The sequence below is a fragment of the Trichoderma gamsii genome, assembly GCF_001481775.2.
Source record: "Trichoderma gamsii strain T6085 chromosome Unknown Scaffold_32.2, whole genome shotgun sequence".
Lineage (NCBI taxonomy): Eukaryota > Fungi > Ascomycota > Sordariomycetes > Hypocreales > Hypocreaceae > Trichoderma > Trichoderma gamsii.
The window spans coordinates 87,220-108,075 of NW_020171369.1; the positions used below are offsets into that span (position 1 = coordinate 87,220).

Consider the following 20,856-nt stretch of genomic DNA (forward strand, 5'->3'; position numbering starts at 1 on the left):
ACCCTGTTATCGGATCCGACGTTGCATCTGCTTCGTAACAGAGTAACCGTGGATGGATGTGCTAAAAACAACATTCATGACACTAACATTGGGCGCTTCATGCATCAGTACCTAATGCCTTTTCAGTTTCGGGATATTATTCCACATCTGTTACATGTATCTTGCTGCAAAGCTAGAGAGCCACATGAAAAGGAAGGCTATGATGCACGTAGCTGTGCGGGCATGTACGAAAGAGGTAGCTGTAAGTCAACTGCTGCCTCGTACCAGATACCCGGAACACACAAAACACTAGCAGTAGAATTAAAAGCGAGCCAACGACGATAACTATCAGAAAACCCCCATTCTATTGGTGATGTCAGGAACCTTTTGCTCGGAACGCTGCGGCTGTCACCCATTCTTACTCCGTACTCCGCTGTCTGCAGGGTTCTAGATCCAGCGGTGACTGGGCCAAGTGGCAGGGCTAAATTAGATCTCATGCAGGCTCTCGCTTGCTGGGGCTGCGTAAGTTTTTCCCAAAATGTAGCGCGTGCGATCTGACTACCAGATGCCGCTAAATGTGCCGCAGCGTACATATTGCTACTTGCAGTTGCAAAGACGCTGCCCACGCACCGTAGCATTATCTCCGCGTTCCAATGTCTGTGCATGTGGGACTGCCGTCTCCTTATTCGGTATTGATATGAGATGAAGAGCGACACATGACAGCTAACAGGCCTTCATTTGAGCCCTATTTGAGCGAATATTACGCCATGAAGGTAGTAGAGAGATGTGAGGAGACGATGGATGTCTAGGAAACAGGGGTGTTGAGTTGTTTCAACCTCCTTATACCAGACTAATTGCTTTAGCTTGATAGACTAGACGCGTGAAATTGGCAGTAGGCGGCTCTTCTCATGCAAATAAACGAAAGATTCAAGTTCTTATCAAGCTTATGATAGATACAGGTACCGAGCTGACAGATTCTCGGTGGAGGCGCTCGGGTACTCCGTATAAATGTGAAGCTGTACGCACGGAGAAACGAGCTGACCCCAATTCTCAGACATAGCGCAATTAGCCAGTATGATTTTAAGCAGTCGATAGTTGCCGTTAGTGGCATACAGCCACTATAAGCGCGCTGTCTGTTGGTTGGTCTCCAAAGGATAGTCGGCAATTTGAGAAAATCAAATAGCCGAGTTGTCGAGTCATCTCGACAAAAAGCCAATGTCGTGAACTATTGGGAGTGGAATGCCGCAGTGCAATCAGTTGGCATACATTTTATACATCAGAATTATCATTCATTAAGTCACTTTCATTAATAGCGGAAAGAAAAATGACTGCTCGCACTCCTTGGCCGAATATCAGCATAATGAGAGGATTAGAACGCAAATCGAAGCCGGTAACGCGGCTGGTCTTACAAGCAGCTCGCCATTTATCAACGACATCAGCTCCCCAGATCAAAACAGCCGCAGAAGCAGCGTCTTACATGATGGATCAGTTTGCAAACAAAGTCATAAAACGTAGCCAGTTCATCGATTCAAATCAGCTGCAACAACTGGCGGTGATGCTCGGCCGACCAGTCCTTAATGGCCACGACATAAGCAGGACGAGCGTTCCTGCAGGCACACCGATTCCTTCAGCACACCACCTTGTCTATTTCACGCCAATGGAGCTTGAGAGCCAACTTGGTGCTGACGGAAGTGACCGCACATTCAATGCACCCGCCCCGTTTACAAGGAGGATGTGGGCAGGCGGCCATATGAAGTTTGATAGAAGCAATCCCTTGAGGGTTGGAGAGGAAGCAGAAGAGAGCACAAGGCTGATCAGTGCAGTGGCCAAGACGAGCAGATCCGCGGGCGAGATGGTACTCGTTGAAGTAGAAAAGAAGATTCATGGATCAAGGGGGCTGGCACTTGTTGACACAAGGTCGTGGGTATTTAGGCCAACGTTGTCTTCTAATCCTCAGGGGGCCATAGCGCTTAGAAGAATCGACGGCAATATCCTAGCTCCATCATCTGTCTCGGATGTAATAAATGACAGCAGTGGTGAGTCTTACACGTCTTTCTCGAGGCTGTGCTTATACGGTGCTTACCGACTGTGACTAATCCTTTTACCACGCAGCGTTTCCTATACGCAAGCTGTCTTGGTCTCCAGTTGGCCTATTTCGATTTTCAGCTCTGACATTCAACGGCCATAAGATTCATTACAATGAAGATTGGACTCGGACTGCAGAGGGACATCCTGGTATAGTCGTCCACGGGCCCCTGAATGTTGTCAATTTGCTGGATTATTGGAGAGACATACACGGAGAGGGCGCAGGGCCTGACGAGATCAGCTACAGGGCTATGTCACCTGTTTACGGAGGAGAAGAATACCAACTTCGGACGCTCGATATAAACGAGACAAAGACTAGTCGTGTGTACGATGTGGTAGCAGAGAAAGAGGGACTTGTTATCATGAAAGCTTCCATCGCCAAGAAGATATAAACCGGGTGGGAATTGTACAGCTTTAAATGCTATTTATCTTCACATGAAGCACTGAAATGAAAGTTACTTGACTCATGTACATATGATGTTTGACAATACTATATGACCCCCTTTATTCACTACAAGTGTGCCTCCCTGAATCAAGATTCCTTGTTGCAGCACTTGGTCCCGCTGTACTCCATATAGAATATCAAATCCCAACCAGAATAATATCAAGCCTTAAGGCTTAGTTGATGACACCGCGTCTGTATGTGAATGACATGCTAATTGTGAGTTTGGTATGTATTAGCTGCACTACGGGTACGGACACTGTGTCCGGCTAAGTAGCTTCTAGGCTAGATGATGTAGCTAACGCCGGCTATTCGCGCCAGGACCTTTCTTAGAGGCTCGTACCAGAAGCTATAGACCATTTGAAGTGATAACTGAGCTCTTGAATCTCAAGCGAATAACATATTTTGATCATTTCTGACATATTATCGACTATTGCTAGAAGACAGCCTGCACTCTCACAATCTCTTCACATACAGAGCAGCTCCATGAGACTTTCTCTTGCCAAAGTACCCCGTGCGGGGGTGCTGACTCGATCAACGCAAAAGGTCTGGTATCACAACTACTGCTGCATGCGTTGTTGCAGGATTCACCAGATAGATGGATTACTGCTAGAGGCGGCATTTACTAATACTTCTTAGTTTTCACCCAAGCCACAACTGAGACGCCTTACTTTGCATAGTTACCAAACGCAAGACTTGCTCAGAGCAGTACGTCGACTTTGTCTGGCCCTGTTAAAGAACGCTAACATGGAATGTTTAGTCCGGAGTTCCGGTCCCTCGTGGAATATTGGCACGTACGCCTCTTGAAGTTCGAGAAGCTGTAAAGAGCGTAGGCAGAAGCTGTATTTTACAAGCTCAGGTTCTATGGGGACATAAAGACAGCCTCTCATTTGAAGATGGGCTAAGAGGGGGGAGCCAGAAAGTCCAGGATCCTGAGCAAGCAATGGATATGGCCGATAAAATGCTCAATCGTCGGGTGATCTCTGATGGCATCAGTCACCAGTTTATTACCGTTAATCAGATCTTGGTATCTGAAGTCATGACCCATCAGGAGCTGTGGCATTTAGCCATGACCATTGACAGAGAAAAATACTGTCCTGCAATCATCATTTCCAAGCAAGAGGACAGTATTAACGCAGAGACGAGTTCCACTTTTACCTTAGGTTTCTCTCAAGGTATAACCAGAGATTTAGTTATTCAAATATCCGAATTCTTGGGCGTTGCAGCCGACCAAGTGACCAACCTGGATGACATGTTGACAAAGATGTATGGTATCTTTCGGGAAAAAGATGCGACGCTATTGGAGATAGCCCCTCTTGCAAGATTAGAAAATGGCTTGTTTGCATCCCTTGATGCCAGGCTGGTCATCGACGATGATGCGGCAAAGCGACAGCCTGATATTTTCCGCCTGCGCGATTCGAGTCAGGAGGTGGAAGACGAAGTCAAGGCCGAACAGCACAGCCTGGTATATATTAAGATGAACGGCAACATCGGAAACATTGTGAATGGAGCAGGACTGGCGATGGCTACAAACGATGCCATTGGCCTTCATGGGGGGACCAGTGCTAATTTCTTAGATGCTGGGGGCCAAGCAACTAAGGAGACTATGATTCAAGCCTTTGGGATCGTGATGGCAGACGAGCGGGTAAAAGCCATACTGATCAACATATACGGAGGTGAGAAGAGGCCGCGGAAGAGGACCCTGAAAGTCCCTGTTACCAGGGCTGAGCTGACACTGTGAAGGCATCACTAGGTGTGACATGATTGCCGAATCCATCATTGGAGCCGCGCAGGAGATGACCCTGTCCGTTCCACTGGTCGTCCGGCTCCAGGGAACTAACTCAGCGGAAGGATTGAAGCTGGTGAGTGCCCTCGTACCAGCAGATTGGTCCAGGCTGAACGGCCCCCCTTGTTTCACACCGCACCTTTGTGACAGATGACCACTGCTAACTCTCGCGTAATGACAGCTCGCGGATGCTCAGCTGGGCCTCCATGTCGAGTCTGATTTTGGGCGCGCCGCTCAGCGAGCCGTTGAGCTGGCTCGTTTATAACGATAGGTACGCTGATGGCGCTCACCGAGGGATAATCTGGCCTAGCAGTAGTCTACCAGTTAGTTGTACCTGGTTAAGGAATATAGCCGGCGAAATAGCGCAATTGACCAGGTACATGCCGCACAGAGCCCTTCGTGCTTCGTATCGTAGTGGCGTTGAAACTCCCCACCGTCCGGATCGGCCGATGCTACGATGGTATTCCCGAAAGTAAGGTTCACTGCACCGACTCGTGCTCGTGGCGGTTGTTCTTCGGGCACCGTCGACATCTAATTTCTAGATCCATTTTCACTACGGCATCCTAAGCAGTATGTAACGTGTAGGCGAGGGGTGGGAAAAGGGTGCTGCTGACTGGCTCCAATGCCCCGCCGCTGAGGCCCTCGGGCAAAAGACCATGGACTGGCTGGCTCTGAACACGTTTGTTGTCGCTGGCAAAAGATAGTTTTTGCTTTGGTATATTAGTCCGGGAGCTTCTCTCTCGTCGGAGGGCCATTCTTCCCCCTCCTTTACAACTTTGCCGCGTCCGATTCAGCCACCTTCATCATCACGTCACGATGGCCAGCAAAGTAAAGGATCCGGCTGCGATTGAGCACGCCAAGACACTCACCAACATCCCGTGGTGTGAGGATTACGAAAAAATGATATCAGGAATGCTGTAAATAATTTCTCAGCCCTCTCGCCGTCTCCAAATGGCCCTATATGGAATACCTCAGCGTCTAACCAACCTATTACTTTTTCTAGGTACAATTCTCAAGCCCCGGAGCTGGTCGAGGGGAGATTTCGGGCTCGGAAGCTTATCCACAAATACAACTCTTATTTCCCCGACGACGCCACCAACGACACTCTGGTTGCCGAAAGAGAGAAGATGCTCAATGAAGCGCTTGGCAAAATCGGATCAAATCCCTTCATTGAGACGCCGTTCAACATAGATTATGGGTGCAACACCTCCATCGGAGACAACTTCTACGCCAACTTCAAGTACGTAAAACCCCTGGCGAGCACCTTTCGTTGGTAAAGGCTGACGAGAGCGCTTTTTAACGACTTCAGCCTTGTTATTCTCGATTGTGGCATGGTCACCATTGGCCACCGCGTCCTATTCGGTCCCTTCGTTTCAATATTCGGCGCCACACACGAGACTGATGTGCAGTCGCGTCGCAACGGCATCGAGTACGGCGGCAGCGTCACCATTGGAGATGACTGCTGGATAGGTGGCAATACCACCATCATGCCGGGCGTGACGATTGGAAAGGGATGCACAATAGGCGCGGGAAGCATCGTCACAAAGTCGATTCCAGACTTTTCTGTTGCGGTTGGCTCACCAGCAAAGGTGATCAAGAAGGTCAACCCTGTTCCAGATCTATGATGGCGCATTGGTTTTTGGGAGGGCAAAACTTGCATGTATAGAGACGACATTAATGAGACAACGAATATTCTTTATCAAAATTATCTCGATCGACCCTCAGGATCTACCGAAGCTCCTGCTTTACCAAACACATACTTCTGCAAGCTTGGATATATGCATATACCTGGCGACAAGAAGTCCAAACGGCAGACTAATGCAAGGCACCGACATGCATCGAACGATAGTGAACGACTCTTCATTTCTGCAGCATTCAAGATAATGCTTGGGCGCCTAGCCATCAGCGAGTTCCTTGTTGATATAATCATAGCACAAAAGGGCTGGGGCAGAAAGCGTTAAGCCATGTCAGTTGAAGAGACGCTGGTGTTCGCAGAGGAATTCTAAGTTATGGACTTTGTATCGGTTAAATGGAAGTAGGTGCACAGTTAATCATCCAACGGATCTCCTTGTGGCTACATGACTTGGTGTAGTAGATTTAGACCTTTGTATATAGCTCTATAGAAGCTATCTATATCGGTAGGCTAACCCTGATATAAGACTGCCGTCAATATTGACATCTACGAACATTCTTGACGTTTCAGTTCCATGTTGGCCAAGAATAAGGGGGGTTGTGAGCCTTGCCAGGCAAACATATCGCAAATCCAGTTTTGGGATATCTCTATGCTTCCCTGCTCGGGGCGCTGAGTTCACCGACTTACCAAGCAAAGAAAGCTGGCGCTATATAGCTCAGTTACATATATTCAGGCCTTCTTTGAAAATTCAAGAGCTGAAATGTGCTGGATGATCTTCTCGCCCCCCCCAATCGCTCTGACAAAAACAAACATTCTCAGGGGGCTGCCAACCCCACTCAGCAATCTATCATGCAATTGTCGACAAATTCTCGTAGTCTATGTGATATTTTTATCCCATGCAGCTGTTTTCATTGTCTGCTTGAAGCTAAGGATTTTAGAACATCATACATAGTGTGCACATGTTGTAATAAAGGAAACGTTATCCAATACCCCAGTTCCATTCACCGACACCCCGGCTGTGGCTCAACAAGGCATTCAGCCTATAAATAAATACACTTATATAATTGTTACGTACACTGAGCAATAGTAACAGTAGACTAGACGTATGTTAAAGTTAGATCACTTGATAGAAGAGCTAAACTTTTGGACAGCATTTCCCTTCTAGCCCCTAGTCAGAAGCTCTGTGCAGTGCTTAGCTATCAATACTCTTGTACATCTATGGCCTACACTCCATTCCGTACGCCGTTACTCTTGTTCTTGGTTCCTGGTGTTTCGTAAATTCCTAGTTCGCTTGCTTTAATCTGCAACGCTAGCAACTGTGAGAATCCTCGGCATAAAGCAAGGTTGCCACCCATGAACCAAAAGTTCGGATGTCCGCTATATCGCCAAATCTAGAAAAAGACGAGTTAGTTCGAACGCGCCTGAATCACATGATGTTGAGGTCTTACCGAATCCATTTCGCCTTCTTCAGTTATACCCCAGCCTTTTCCTAGCCGTGAAGCAACTTTGTCTCCGAAAAGAGTCTTTGCCGTACTGCGCATTGTTTGATAGCCCGTTGCAAGAACTACAATGTCGGCTTTCAGCTCAGATCCATCTGCCAGAAGAAGTCCATCCGGGGTGAACGATTTGATACCCCCTGGATTCGACTTCACTTTGACCTTTCCGTCTATGATCAACTGGCTGCATCCGACATCGATGTAATAGCCACCTCCAAGAGTAAGATATTTGCGGAAGAGACCGCCACCACCTTCTCCGTAATCAAGCTGGAATCCGGCCTTAGCTAGCCCCTCCTGGGTATCCTTTTCGACGTTTTTTATGGCCTGTGTGAGGAGAGAGCAAAATGCAAGTGTGATAGGAAGTGGCATACTTTGACCCATGACATCGCATTCTTCAATTGGTGGCCCGCCTTCTTCATACGTGCCTGTGAATAGCATGAAGAGACCTTTTTTCGCAGACAAAACATATGTTCCGCCACGTTGAAGCATAGTAACTGATTTGGCGCCGGTGTTATAGAAGTTTTGGCAAATATCGTGAGACGAATTCCCAGCGCCGACGACCACCACACGCTTATTCGAGAGATCTGAATGCTCTGAGGCATCTTTGTGCTTGCTGGCATGATACACAGTCCCTTTAAACTTCTCAATGCCATCGAAATGCGGAATGAGAGCTTCGCCCGAGCTTCCTGTCGCAAGGATAACATGCTTTGGTTTCAGGTCACGGGTTGAGCCATCCGCTCGCTTGACAACAACTGACCAAGATTTCGTCGCTTCATCAAACGATGAACTCTGGAGCTCAGTGCTGCACCAAACGTTCAGCTCCATCAAGCTGGCATATGACTCCAGCCAATCAGCAAGTTTGTCCTTGGGTGTGAACATGGGCCAATGTGAAGGGAAAGGAATGTACGGCAAGTGGCAGTAGTGGACTGGATCGTGTGTCGAGAGCGTCTATTAAGTCGTTAGCAGGAAGATCGCGTACTGTGTGAAAGCTGTACTATACCTTGTAGCGGTTACGCCAAGTATCGCCAACACGGCCCAACCGCTCAATGATTAACGACGGAATGCCTAGCTGCTGGAGTCTGGCTCCAATTGTAAGACCAGATTGACCAGCGCCAACGATGAGAACAGTTGGCTCTTCATCCAGAAACTCGTGTTGCCTCTCTCGTCGCTGCTGCCAGTTGTACTCTGATGCATCATAGCTTCCAGGGCGTCTTAGTCCAATCTTTTCTTCATGCCCTTTTAATTCTTTGAGTCTAAAATGCATCAAGTAGCATTTCCATTCACTGCCATCCTCGCCATCTACCACTAATCGAATCGCGCCCTTTCCACGACCATGGCGCGATTCAAATTCGAACATGCTCTGAATCCATTGTATACCAGGACATGGGGCTAAAAAGGCAGGCTGAAAAGCGCCATTCTCTTGAAGACGGATGCCACTGATGTCGGCATTATGGTTGTCTTGGAAGTAGCTGATGATGTTGTCTCGATCTTGGAGGCAGCGAAAGTCCCAGCTAAACGAGAGCAAATCGCGCATCCAAGCATCTTTGACGAACAGTTTTTCCAGTTGGTCTGTACTATTACTTTGAAGAGCGCTCTCAAAGTCTTTCACCCATTGCTCTGCAATGGCCCTAGCCTGCGATGCCGAAACGTCTCCTGGCTGCTTGAAAGTAGGTAACGTGACAACGTGGGCCATGTTGCCGGCACCGTCAATGTTGAAGAGAAACTGTTGAAGCAAAGTCAACAATTTTTAGATACTTTGAAGGTACGTAAGAACCTCAATTGATGAAGATTAGTATAGTTCGCGGCTGTGGACTTCTTATATAAAAACCGATTCCGGAGTAAGACGACTAGGCTCGCGGATCCTCAGTCAGGCTCCATTCAATGATTAGAATACAGAGGTAGACTGTGGATGTGGTGAGACACCTTAATATGATGCTACAAATTATGGGCAGCTCGTTTCATTATGTGGCTGAAGAGATCAGGTTAGCTTCCTTAGCCGGACAAAATGATTATAAACATCCCGCAGAGACCCCCAAGAACGCTTTCCGATACCACAGACGCGAGCGTTACACTATGATGTTGTATGGCGTCCACGTGTCCAGATAATTAATTTCCTTGCGTCCGATACCGTAGTACTCCATGCAAGGCAGTCCTCAATATAGGCTGTTGGCTACGAGATCGTCGTTGCTGGGAGGGCCCAACGGATGATACCGTAGCGATGGCTTCGCGGGGTAGAGGATCTAGACACGCCTCAAAGCAACTAAATATGCAGGTTTCACCCTGTCCAATTGCCGTCCACGCAACACATGTTGAGCAGTTATTCGCTCTCAAAGCTGTAGGTATATCCATAGGTCTAATAGTGATTAATATGTTATTCAGCTCGCTTGTGTTTCGATTCACCTGGTTAACCGTGAAGAGCAAACGTGAACTGTTTATTCAGGGTTGGCCCTTGATGATCCGCCATCTAAGTATATGCGGCGACATCTATTCGGAGCATTTATGCGTTCTGATAAACTACAGTTAAGCTACGGGTTGGCCGGGGTTCCCTGCCGGGGTTTACTGTAGGTACTATATGCATCAATAGTGTTTCCAAGAGCAGATTCTGCGCCTCAAGTCTCTCCACCTCGATTATCTAGCTGGACGATTGCGCATCACCCCCGCACCCGAAATCGGCTTACTTGCATGGCCCTGGAACAAGCACTTAATGTTTACGACAACATCAAAGACCCCTCACATATGCTGCCAAATCAATTCATAGATAAGCTGATAATGTTGCATATTGCCTTCAGTTACTGCGTGTAATATAGTGATTAATTTGTCTCACTGTTGTGTTGGTATACTATATACTAGGTAGGATTCCAGTATACGGAAGCGCAAGCTGTGACAGGGGCAATTTAAGACCCTGTCATTATAAGAGAGTTTCTGAGATATTAAGCGACTCCAAGTCTGTGCATAACCAGAGCCGATTCTCATGTCATTATAGTAAAGTTTCTGCGGCATTACGCCTGTTATCATGGTGGATTTTAGAGTGACCAAATGAAAGCGCGATAGAAGCAGCGGCAGCGCTGATTCTGGTAGCACGGCCTCCATGTCTCAGGATTTAGAGATGTCATGTTCGAAAAGTGGACGGAATTCTGAATGTGCGCACCTGAAATGTCTTTCCATTGTTCTTCTACTATGGCATGCCTAATTGAATTTTTATCGTTTATATATCAGCCACCATGATTCCTGCTCGAGTGTCGATTCTCTGCATCTTTACAGCATTCTAAAGACTGACAGCGTGATGACCTTTCACATTGTTTTTTATGAAAAGATTTGACGAACATAAACTACTAATTGCCTTATTGGGATTTAGCTAGAGTGTTAGACCATGAAATGAAGATGTCGGATAACCTTTTTCTAGCTATTCGTTCCAACGTGTCTTGGACTTTTAAGCCCGAGACCGAAACTGCTATCCAACTATCCACAACAGTGCAGATACAAAGAATGAGCTCTCAACGGCGAGAGAGCGCAGACCCACGACCCTGGAAAACAGGCGTTATGTCCTCTTCCTCTTCCTCTTCTCTTTCTCCAGCTGCACTTCTGTCGTCCTCTTCTGAGATGATCCTGAGGGCTGGGAATCTAGAAGTAAGGTCGCTAATTGACGGTGTTTCAGTTCTGAGAGACGCTAAAGGCGGCATATCCGAAAATGAATTCGAATCATATCTCCTACCTTGCGATGTTTGAGACATGAGTGATCGTATCGCATCTGCCCTAGTCTTCTCTAGGACCGCTTGGAGATGACTTTCCGTTTTTTTCATTGCGTTGTCGTCAAAGACGTCTGGGGCACGCCAATGAGGATAAAGATTGTTATGTGATTCGCGAACCTGGATTCCACTTGAGTGTGTCATGAAATAGTAGTTGCAAAGGCGACATGTCGGCTTGCTGCTACCGATATATCGCCAGCCATTGTAGAATTGGGCGTCCTCGGTGTCCCGCAGATAGCCTAGCACATAGTCGAGTACGAGAACCTCTGCATGTACTCTATGCGTTTGAGAGGAACTATTGCATTCTGCTAGGATTCTTTCGTCAAGGCCGAATTCCTGTAGTACAGCAGCCCGGCTGCGGTATGTTTCCAATAATCCCTTGTCAGACGTCAATCTTCCAAGTATGTTGTCTGCATTTGGCCCCTTTTGGTATAGAGGATGAGGAATCGCCGTGGCTGAAGGAATTACCGTCACTTTGATATCATCCCATAATCGGTCCCAAAAACGACGGGCGCGAAGCATCGTTTCTACAGCGAGATGATACGAATGCAGACGGCCGAGAAAGTGGCGAAGTTCGAGCCACGGCTTGGAGCTGTTCATCTGACCCTCTCTTGCTTGTTCTGAAATTGAGTCTCCTAAACTCAGGCGCTGATTATCATCGATGAATAGAAATACCTTCTCGCATGAGGAAAAGACTAGATATGGTGTTAGTGACGAGCCTGGATTTTGACTGACAAGAAGATAGTTACATTGTGACTCGTGGTGCTCGCTTAGCTCACCGTCCCTGTGGAACTCAAGCAACTCTTTTAACTCAGAAATCTGTGTTTTGAATCTCAATGCGCCTGATGCTGAAAATTATACGGTTTCTATGAGAATCAGTGAATCATTACTATCGTTCGGGCGGCTTACCTAACGGTGTCTGGGCATGCCGTCTATCGTAGTCTTCGATGCACTCTGCTAAATGATCCACAGCACCTGTAAGGTAAATTTTGATTCGATGTTTGTTGAATCTTAAAATGTGCCACAAAGCTTCTCTTCGTGTCGACGAGATCGTTGCTGTATGCCGCTCCATAGGCTTTGAAATGATCTTCAGCAGCTGCTTTACGAAGTCTTCAACGTTCTTCAATTCTTCTTTCTTTCGGTTATTCGCCCCAATGATATAATGCATGCCTTCGGGCTCTTCTAGCACCGCGATCCCAGTAACAGTGGCACCACCGTTACCGCGTTCGTTATCGCAGACTTGAGCAAGCCTGTTAGCGAAGCACTTGAAAGTTTGCTCTGCGCTGCCGACATTCTCATGCATGGTATTGGGTTCATGTTGAGGGGCTGAAAAAGCTGTTGGTCGAATCTTCTTCAAAGCTACTTCCAGGAGAATAGACCCATAAAAGCGACGAGAGAATTTGAATCGTAATGGGATTGGCTTTTGGCCACTGGAGGAACTATCTTGAGTCGAGACGCCGAGTTAGCATGATAATCGAACTTCTTCATCTAAATGGCTCATACTTCCAGCAGCAGGTGGCATTTTCGCGGCTGCCTGAGATAGAGAGGAATATTGCAACCCGATTAGGGGAAAGTAAATTGATAAACGCCGTGTATAATGCAGGCGCGTTACTTGTCACAGATGGCTGAAGCTGTCTTTTATCGTTGTATTTCTTCCTCACAAACCAAGATCCACACTCATAGCCTCCTCTTTCCAATGTCGTGATTACATGTGTATTGCACCAACAGCTTGCACAAAGTCCTATAGGACGATCGCTTAGCCGTTTGGCGTTATAATACGAGGTCGGGTGCTATGAGGCCAACTATCGTAGAGGCCGCGTTTTCAGGCCAACAAAAAGGCACTCTGCTCAATAGATTGTTGCTTGGCGGACACAATCTATTACTTCAGTACTCTATAATAGGCCGTTAGGCGTTTTGGCTGCTACTTGTGCGGCCTCTTCGAACGTACCTGGGCGGCCTACAAGCGGGGCCACTGTGTCAGGCTGCGATGGAACCCACGAAATCGCATGGGTTGAATCAGATCTGATTGGGTACACGGATTCAGGTGTGATTTATGACTGCGGCTAAGGGTGGCCTACAACTCAAAGCTGCTCACCTTGCATAGCCTCTTCTGCAGGCGTCTAGTCTTTTTCCAGCAGCGTGCAGGATTACATGTGTTGGTCAGTGTTTGGTTGACGCCTCGATGAGGACTTTGTAGATTTTGTAACTTCAAACCAACACTGTCTTTCAAGAAAGTGCGAATTTGGGCAGACATGACGCAGCTTTATCATCCTTAGACACAATAGAAAGGTACGAAGTTGGCTACTTCCACGCCGTTGGGCGAATTCCCGACCGAAACTTGCATCTACCTATCAACGTATGCTATGTTCCCTCATCTCGGGCAATAAGTCTCCACTATCAACTTGAAGAGAGACTCCGCTTTGAACGAGAAATAACTATTTATGATTGTCGGCCTCCCACATCGACGTAACTAGGATTCGTAACTTTTATCCATACAAGCCCAGCAACAACGGGATACTTTACTCTTACTACCTTGCTCTGTGAGAGACGCTTGCCTCTAGTCTCAGCGGCCCATATGCTTGGTACATGTGTTCTTGGCCCAGTATCTCTGTCTAAGCTAACTTATATGTCGATTACTGCGCAGTTCATCTTTTCAATTTCCCCTGAGATAATTCTTCAAGGCAGGTTGGTTTCTAGAGCCAGATGTGCATACGTGGGAATACCTCCTGATTCAACACTCATTGTCAAAAAGGTCTTTGTAAGACAATTATCGTAGGTGTCGTGTACCACCTGTCAGCTGCAGCATCGGAATCTTACCAGAGACAATTATACGGCTAGCTTCGCAATCTACTCGGTGGCATCCAAGGGTGGATTGCATCTACCCACCAAGACCAGGTCCAAACAACCTTAGGGGGCAAACTGGATGTGGACCAGAATCAAGCTGTTCTAATCACGCCACACGAATTAAGCTGGGTGTCAATGCTTGAACAGGGGCTTCACAATGAGTGAAGATGGTAGTGAACCGTTTAATCTCTGGGCGCTCGATCCCATGCTAGGGGATGAAACGGGCAGCGAATGTGGTGGCACAGACGAAAACTCTGCTGGACCTGTGCCAGCACCCTGGCCATCCATATTGAATCATTGTGGCGTACAGGAATATGTACCTGATCCTGCCATTAACCCAAGCCTGCTACAGCAGCATAGCCAAGCATTACATTCTCCGGCTACAGAGGCTGAAGTGTCCATGAGCGCAGAGACCAATTCAAACTCCCTGAATGAGACTTAGTCTGAGGATGGCCAAGCAACGGGTTCGCAATGGGATCTCCCGGACCGAACGAGTAATCAACTAAACCAAGCAACGGATCACATTTCTGCTAGCAACAACTCTTCCCCAATTTACTTTTCATCATTTTCTGACTCTTCTTTTTATGATTCTAATGACGACACTCACGACGGCGGAAGCCAACCAGGACCATCAACAGTTAGGGGAGATCAACAGGGGTCTCCCTCCTCTTCAGAAGCTAACGAGGAGCTATCATCTACACCTCTTGATATGGCCAAGCCATTTGCGTGCGATAGGAATGGATGTTCGAGGTCTTTCGCAAAGGGACATCAACTTAAGTAAGTCACTTCTCTTTAGTTCATGGCGAGCTTTTGATTGTAAACATCCCTACCGACTTAGGAGAGCGGCATTTAGCTAATGCTTGTGTAATTTCTTTTAGTCGACACTATAGATGGCATGACAGGCCCGAAAAATGTCCCAGATGCGACTACGACGCTCCATATGAAAGAGACGTTATAAGACATGTCTGGGTCCATCACTCAAAATGGGCTGAAGAAACGAACTATCGGTCCATCCAAGTGACGTGCAAAATTTGCAAAACCGTACTGCAGAGACCGGATTATGGACCTCGTCACATGAAGGAGGTTCACGGAGGCAAAAAGAGGCAGAGAGGCCCAAAGGGATAGATTGTTTGTTTGCTAAATGATTGGGACGGGAGAGACTTTTATCTTTGCTTTTTCTATTTGCTTTTGCTTTTCTCCTTTCTTGTTTTCTCTCTATTCTGTGCTTCTCAGTTTCTTTCTTTTCTTGATCTACACATTCCATCCTAAGCCTAGTATTTATTTATTTTGATTATTTCTACTATTCTAGCTCTTTATGTCTCAAGAAGTCTCTTCATAGCCTCTCCCATTACTCCTGGATGCGGTACAATGACTGCCCCGGCGTCTCCAAGTGCTCTCGCCTTGATCTCTGCAGGCACATCCCTGGACGTGAGCACTGCTCCCGCATGGCCCATTGTCCTTCCATGCGGAGCTGTCCGTCCGGCAACCATTGCCACGATCGGTTTCGGACGACGATTTGACTTGCGATATTCTCGGATTAAGTCTGCTGCTCTGAGCTCTGCTTCCCCGCCAATCTCTCCAATGACTATGATGCCCTTCGTCTCTTCGTCTTCGAAAAATAAACTGAGGCCATCAGCCAGCGTAGTTCCTAGACCATATTAGTCAAGTCTCCATATTGTATCATCTATACCCTCACCTGGTAGCAAGTCTCCTCCCATCCCTAGCACGATGCTCTGCCCCAATCCTGCTGATGTTGTCGCACCAACAGCCTCATAGCTTAAGGTCCCAGATTTGGAGACAATACCTATACTGCCCTTTTTGTACTGCTTATATGGCATGATGCCAACTCGGCACTGTTCTGGAGCAATGATTCCAGGGCAGTTTGGACCTACTAAGCGAGTCTTACTCTGAGTGCGAAGTATCTCATGAACCCGTAACATGTCATGTACTGGAATATGTTCCGCTACTGAGACGACGAGTGGAACTTCGGCTTCTATGGATTCTATGATTGCTTTCGCTGCAAATTGCGCAGGGACAAAAACAGCACTAACATGAGGCTTGACAACTCTCATAGCCTTCAAATAAATCAGATTATGGAGACTATTCGTGGGAGTTGGAAACCCTTACCTCGTGAACAGTATTAAAAACTGGCAAATTCAGATGTGTAGAGCTGCCTTTACCAGGCGAGACACCACCTACGATATTAGTTCCATAGGCAATGGTATCTCTTGCATTGGCAGTTGCCTGAATGCATGTACGTGTCCCAGTTAGCACGCTGTTTTATGAGAAGCAGGGAAGTTCTGTAACACCCACTGCTTTTCCTGTAAACCCTGTTTTATGTGAGCAAATGCGCTTGAATCTGTGGTGCCATTGTATTACCTTGAAAAATTACTTTTGTGTTTTTGTCTAGACGCAAGTTGCGAATAGTGCTGTCGTATCCGGACGGATGTCGTGCAGCTGAGGTTGACAAACGCCGTCGCTGAAACGCGGGGCTGCATCGAAACAGCCTGAAGGGTGTGTTGCTCATACTCGGCGGGTGATAGTTTAAGTTCGATATTTACATGTAGTTTTGCTATTTTCTGGGTGCTGCATATGTGATGTTCGTGACAATTGTCTCATTTATTTCTTACAGACATCTGATGCAAGTCGGCTATGTGGCTGCTACATCACAAGTACATGTAGCCGAAGTGGTGGGTTATTGGTAGACGAATCTCGGTTTTCTACGGGAATATTATTCAGCAACTGCGTTGCATGATCCAACGTCCTGGCTGTAGATCAGCAAAGCAATTAGTCCACGTAGAGAATTCTTCCAACTGCTTTGTACAAAAAAGTAGTATCTCTTGAGTAGCATCAGTAGCTGGAGTATCCCACGCCTAATAACTATACCCTGTTTCTATTGATAGCAGGCTATCAGCAGCTTCATCTATGACGCCCATCTTCCTGTCTTTGCCTGTTATTATCGACACATAAATGAACTAATAAACGAAGTACGCATGTCACTACAGTCTACCGTACGAGATTGTAAGACAAACAGCTCTACAAGAGTTGTTGGGGCCATCAAGTACTGCATTCAAAAAGCGAAGACAACAGGATAGTGTCCCTAAAATGCTGTACACCTTGGAGCTATGGCTGTTCAAAATGGAGCAACAATAAGACAAAACCGCCAGCGGAGACGACGAGGAGCTTGGAAATACCGCTTCGCACTCTCATTGCACATCTAGCAGCGATCTCGATAATCCTGGTTTCCCAGTTTCAGCTGCAGTAGCGGTAAGCAAATCTGAGCCGGCTTGCTGTAGCGACTAGATGTGCTGTTAAATTTCAGCCACCGCGTCATCAGACCAGAGCGGAAAACGGTTTCCCGTGCGCTGCCAGTTACGGTAGTCGATTACGGACGGCCAAACGCCTGGTAGGTTCGATAAGTCTGCAATGAGGCAGAGTCGCTGCAAGTTTGTTGTGCGATTCGTGCCGCTGCATGCGAGACACGAGCGTCGAGAAAAATTACTGGTATACATATCACTGAAGTGTAAAAGCCCGGCTGAAGGCTGTGCTACGTGCATGTCTTGGAGAGCGGCAAGACTCGGAATAGCTCGGGATAATGTAGCTCTGGCTGCGAAGACTCGTATTACTTGAGACCAGTATGCAAGGAGTAGAGTAGCTTTCTTGCCTGCATGCTGAGAACGCTGAAGGTATGTATGTACACGGCTGAATTTTCTCAAAATCATCGAATAGTTGTGCTCCATTGATGCTTGGAGTGGAGAGCTTCCATACGTAAGTTGAACGTAAGTCGAAAAGCTGTGCAGCCCTCAACTGCGTTGTGTCAGCCTCTGCTCAACAAGTTACGCTACATGTTCTGCAAAATCAAGGCTCGAACATGTCCGTGCTCGCTTGAGCGATTGTCTTCACCATGAAAGTCGCTTCCATAGGACTCGAGATGGGCTTTTCATGGTGCATGGAATGAGTTCTTTGTAGGATTGGATCTCTCCCCAACCAACACCCACAGAAAGTGTGAGTCGCTATCAATCCTATATTGGCCGACCAGGCTGCGTGCATTGCCCCCAAGCGTTCGCAAAGCCACAGAGTGGCTTGTTGCTCCCACACGCTAGACATCGTCTCACCACCCTCGGAGCCTGGCCTCGTGCCCATAGCGTCATGCCGAATGCGTCCTCGTGCTCTTGAACAGCAGGCTGCAGTGGCTATGGACTGCAGCAGCAGCATCGGTATGAGCTGAGCTGCGCTGCGCATGAGACAATGGCCCGGGAGCCCTTCTTCTTCTTCCTCTGACCAGCTCTTTGATTTCATATATGCAACGACGGCTCTAGATGCGCAACATCTCTTCACCAGCACCAGCACAGCACTCGCTACCTGTTCTACATCGCATACCGCCGTGAGATGCCATTGCCGAAACAATGCCCTTCCGATCGAGCTCCGTCAAGGCCATGGGCTCAAGCCTCTTCTCCCGAAACCGTCGGGATGATGCACCGAAAGACTTGACGAAGCCACCGGGCGACTCAAGGCGTCGCCGGGCGTCTCTTTCGGGACCCGAGCGGCGGACGTCGGTGGCGAACGACTTCAGGCCGCACACCGAGATGCAAAGACCGACGATGCCGCCTCCAGCTTCATTTGGGAGACCGCGAAGCCCGCCACGAAGAGACTCTGTATCCCGCCGGTCTGTGTCGCCGCGCTCTCGCCAGAAGATGGCTGGCGGAGATGGGTTTCATGTTCGCCAGTCGCGATCGCCTCCGAGGCGCCGATACTCCTCCTCAGAGATTCCTCGACCACATGAAATGACGCCCCAATCGCCGGTACCTTCACGATCACGAATAAACGACAGCCACGAAAGGCGTGATCGGCCTGGGTATGGAGGTGCGGCCGCTGCTGAGACTCCTCTGGCGTCACCGCAACCAGCACCGCATAAACCTGGATGGAGCGCTACATCAAGAGAGGCTAGGCAGGAAGCTCGACGATATCCGCCTTCAGCATCGACGAATAATAGGCCACAGCCTGCTAATGTACGGGGAACTTCTCCCTATCAGAGACCTGCTGCAGGCGCCGAAAGACATCGCTCAGCCTCCGTAGATGGGTACGATAGGAAAACACAACCGGCGCCTGCTCCACTGCCCAGCTCACCTTCACGTCGTCCGAAGCATGAGCGTAGAGGCTCAGATAGCTTTTTCAACAAATTCCCCAAAACATTCGTGACCTATGCAGGAATCCGTGCGCTCTCGGAGCACGCTGATAAGGCCAAGGAATGGGTTGAATGGCTCAACAACGTAAATGACGCTCCTGATGAGATCCGCGCACTCTCTGCGAGGATCACCACCGCGCGGGATACCATCCAGCAAATGAAGGACTGCTTGAAAGCCAGGCCCGACCTTATTGAGGATGAAACCGGACAGGCCCTAAAATTGCAAATTGAGGACACCATTGATGGCACAAGCGAGACACTAAAGAAGATGACGAAATTGCTGGCGAGCTTTTCTGGAGCTGCTAGGGACGATAACAACAACACAGCTCTTGGCCGCCTGGAAGGCTTCTGGCACTCATACAACTATAAGCATGAAGGCGAAGAGCAGATCAAGTCCGCAGACGCTGAATTGCAACAGCAGCTGCTGCAATTGGGCTTTTATATGTCCAATATCTATGCGTTAGTACCATTTTATTTACAATCCAGCCATGTTATGCTAACAGAGGCAACAGCCGTGCCGTAATAAAACCCGCGCCATCCTCGGGGTTGAACACACCAAATACGCCGACACCTCCTTTGCCAACTCCCAAAGTAAATCCAGTACCAGAAGCCTCAAAACCGATACCGCGCCCAGCAGCTTCAATACCTAATCGACCGCCTCCATCGCCGCAATTATCTCCCAAAACTCAAGGGCAGTTTGAGTCTATAGGCAGTCATCCGAAAGCCGCAGCCGCCACAAACCCACCTACTCCTCCTCACTCAGAACCATCAGTCGAGCAGCCTCCGTCTAATGATTCCAACAATGGGCATCCATCTGATGATTTCAACAATGGACATGCAGCAGAATCAGATCCGATCCCGAACTCAGGAGATATCTTGCTGGATGCTGCTTGGGAGGGCGACGTCAAAACAGTAGCGAACTGCATTCGCCAAGCACCACCGAGTTCATGCGACAACAACGGCCTTACACCATTACATCTCGCCGTTGAGCGTGATCATATGGCTGTTGCCATGTTTCTTCTCGATCATGGTGCTGATGTACACGCTCGCGCTGCTGGTGGCTGTATGCCTCTTCACTTGGCTGCTCGTTATGCTTCTGCCGCAACGGTAGAGATGCTTATCGATCGTGGCAAGGCCGATCCCAACGCTCAAACGACTGATGGGAGGACTGCGCTGCATTATGCTGCTAGGTCCGCTGAAGATGGAGTTTCAGAACGACGGGAAGTGATTCGCGCGTTGCGAGATTTGGGCGCCAACCCCACGCTTAAAAATCGAAGAGGTGAATTGCCCAGAGATGTAGCCCAGAAAAGAGATTTTTGGGATGCAGCTGCGACTCTCAGAAGGGCTGAGCAGAAATGGGAGCAGCAGCAGCAGCAACGACAACAACAATACCAACAGCAACAATATCAGCAGCAGCAACATCAATACCAGCATCAACAGCAGCAACAGCAACAGCAACAGCAACAGCAACGAAATTTACAACAAGAACATCTACAACAGCGGCCACCAAAGAACCAGTTGAAAGAAGCCAACATAAGGGAGAGAGGTGCGAAAAAAGAGGGCAGCTGGTTACAAAGATACGGACTTAGGAAATAACGATTTACGAAAACTTGACGAAGACTTGACGAAGACTTGACGAAGACTTGACGAAAAACTGGAC

At 48.0% G+C, this 20,856-nt stretch overlaps 8 protein-coding genes across 8 annotated transcripts; 5 read left to right on the forward strand and 3 right to left on the reverse strand.

Moving 5' to 3' along the window:
• Positions 1-1,303: 1,303 nt before the first annotated feature.
• Positions 1,304-2,456, forward strand: TGAM01_v208035 (mesaconyl-C4 CoA hydratase; the record flags this gene model as incomplete). The annotated part of the gene is made up of 2 exons (XM_024550231.1): positions 1,304-2,015; positions 2,092-2,456. 2 exons carry the CDS (start codon positions 1,304-1,306, stop codon positions 2,454-2,456), a joined length of 1,077 nt encoding a protein of 358 aa, XP_024405001.1.
• A 260-nt stretch (positions 2,457-2,716) lies between these two features.
• On the forward strand, positions 2,717-4,557 carry TGAM01_v208036 (hypothetical protein; the record flags this gene model as incomplete). Its single annotated transcript, XM_024550232.1, has 5 exons — positions 2,717-2,725; positions 3,146-3,214; positions 3,267-4,182; positions 4,250-4,368; positions 4,474-4,557. The coding sequence occupies 5 exons, from the start codon at positions 2,717-2,719 to the stop codon at positions 4,555-4,557; spliced, it is 1,197 nt and encodes a 398-aa protein (XP_024405002.1).
• A 551-nt stretch (positions 4,558-5,108) lies between these two features.
• On the forward strand, positions 5,109-5,917 carry TGAM01_v208037 (galactoside O-acetyltransferase; the record flags this gene model as incomplete). The annotated part of the gene is made up of 3 exons (XM_018809212.1): positions 5,109-5,209; positions 5,296-5,532; positions 5,602-5,917. 3 exons carry the CDS (start codon positions 5,109-5,111, stop codon positions 5,915-5,917), a joined length of 654 nt encoding a protein of 217 aa, XP_018657586.1.
• Positions 5,918-7,148: 1,231 nt separating this feature from the next.
• TGAM01_v208038 (hypothetical protein) lies at positions 7,149-9,114 on the reverse strand (the record flags this gene model as incomplete). The annotated part of the gene is made up of 3 exons (XM_018809213.2): positions 7,149-7,316; positions 7,374-8,369; positions 8,422-9,114. 3 exons carry the CDS (start codon positions 9,112-9,114, stop codon positions 7,149-7,151), a joined length of 1,857 nt encoding a protein of 618 aa, XP_018657587.2.
• A 1,801-nt stretch (positions 9,115-10,915) lies between these two features.
• TGAM01_v208039 (hypothetical protein) lies at positions 10,916-12,689 on the reverse strand (the record flags this gene model as incomplete). Its single annotated transcript, XM_018809214.1, has 4 exons — positions 10,916-11,862; positions 11,917-12,015; positions 12,077-12,610; positions 12,671-12,689. 4 exons carry the CDS (start codon positions 12,687-12,689, stop codon positions 10,916-10,918), a joined length of 1,599 nt encoding a protein of 532 aa, XP_018657588.1.
• Positions 12,690-14,748: 2,059 nt separating this feature from the next.
• TGAM01_v208041 (hypothetical protein) lies at positions 14,749-14,969 on the forward strand (the record flags this gene model as incomplete). The annotated part of the gene is made up of 2 exons (XM_024550234.1): positions 14,749-14,827; positions 14,890-14,969. 2 exons carry the CDS (start codon positions 14,749-14,751, stop codon positions 14,967-14,969), a joined length of 159 nt encoding a protein of 52 aa, XP_024405003.1.
• Positions 14,970-15,324: 355 nt separating this feature from the next.
• Positions 15,325-16,538, reverse strand: TGAM01_v208040 (succinate-CoA ligase; the record flags this gene model as incomplete). Its single annotated transcript, XM_024550233.1, has 5 exons — positions 15,325-15,659; positions 15,708-16,086; positions 16,139-16,255; positions 16,325-16,341; positions 16,391-16,538. The coding sequence occupies 5 exons, from the start codon at positions 16,536-16,538 to the stop codon at positions 15,325-15,327; spliced, it is 996 nt and encodes a 331-aa protein (XP_024405004.1).
• Positions 16,539-18,417: 1,879 nt separating this feature from the next.
• On the forward strand, positions 18,418-20,792 carry TGAM01_v208042 (hypothetical protein; the record flags this gene model as incomplete). The annotated part of the gene is made up of 2 exons (XM_018809216.2): positions 18,418-19,655; positions 19,709-20,792. The coding sequence occupies 2 exons, from the start codon at positions 18,418-18,420 to the stop codon at positions 20,790-20,792; spliced, it is 2,322 nt and encodes a 773-aa protein (XP_018657590.2).
• Positions 20,793-20,856: the final 64 nt, after the last annotated feature.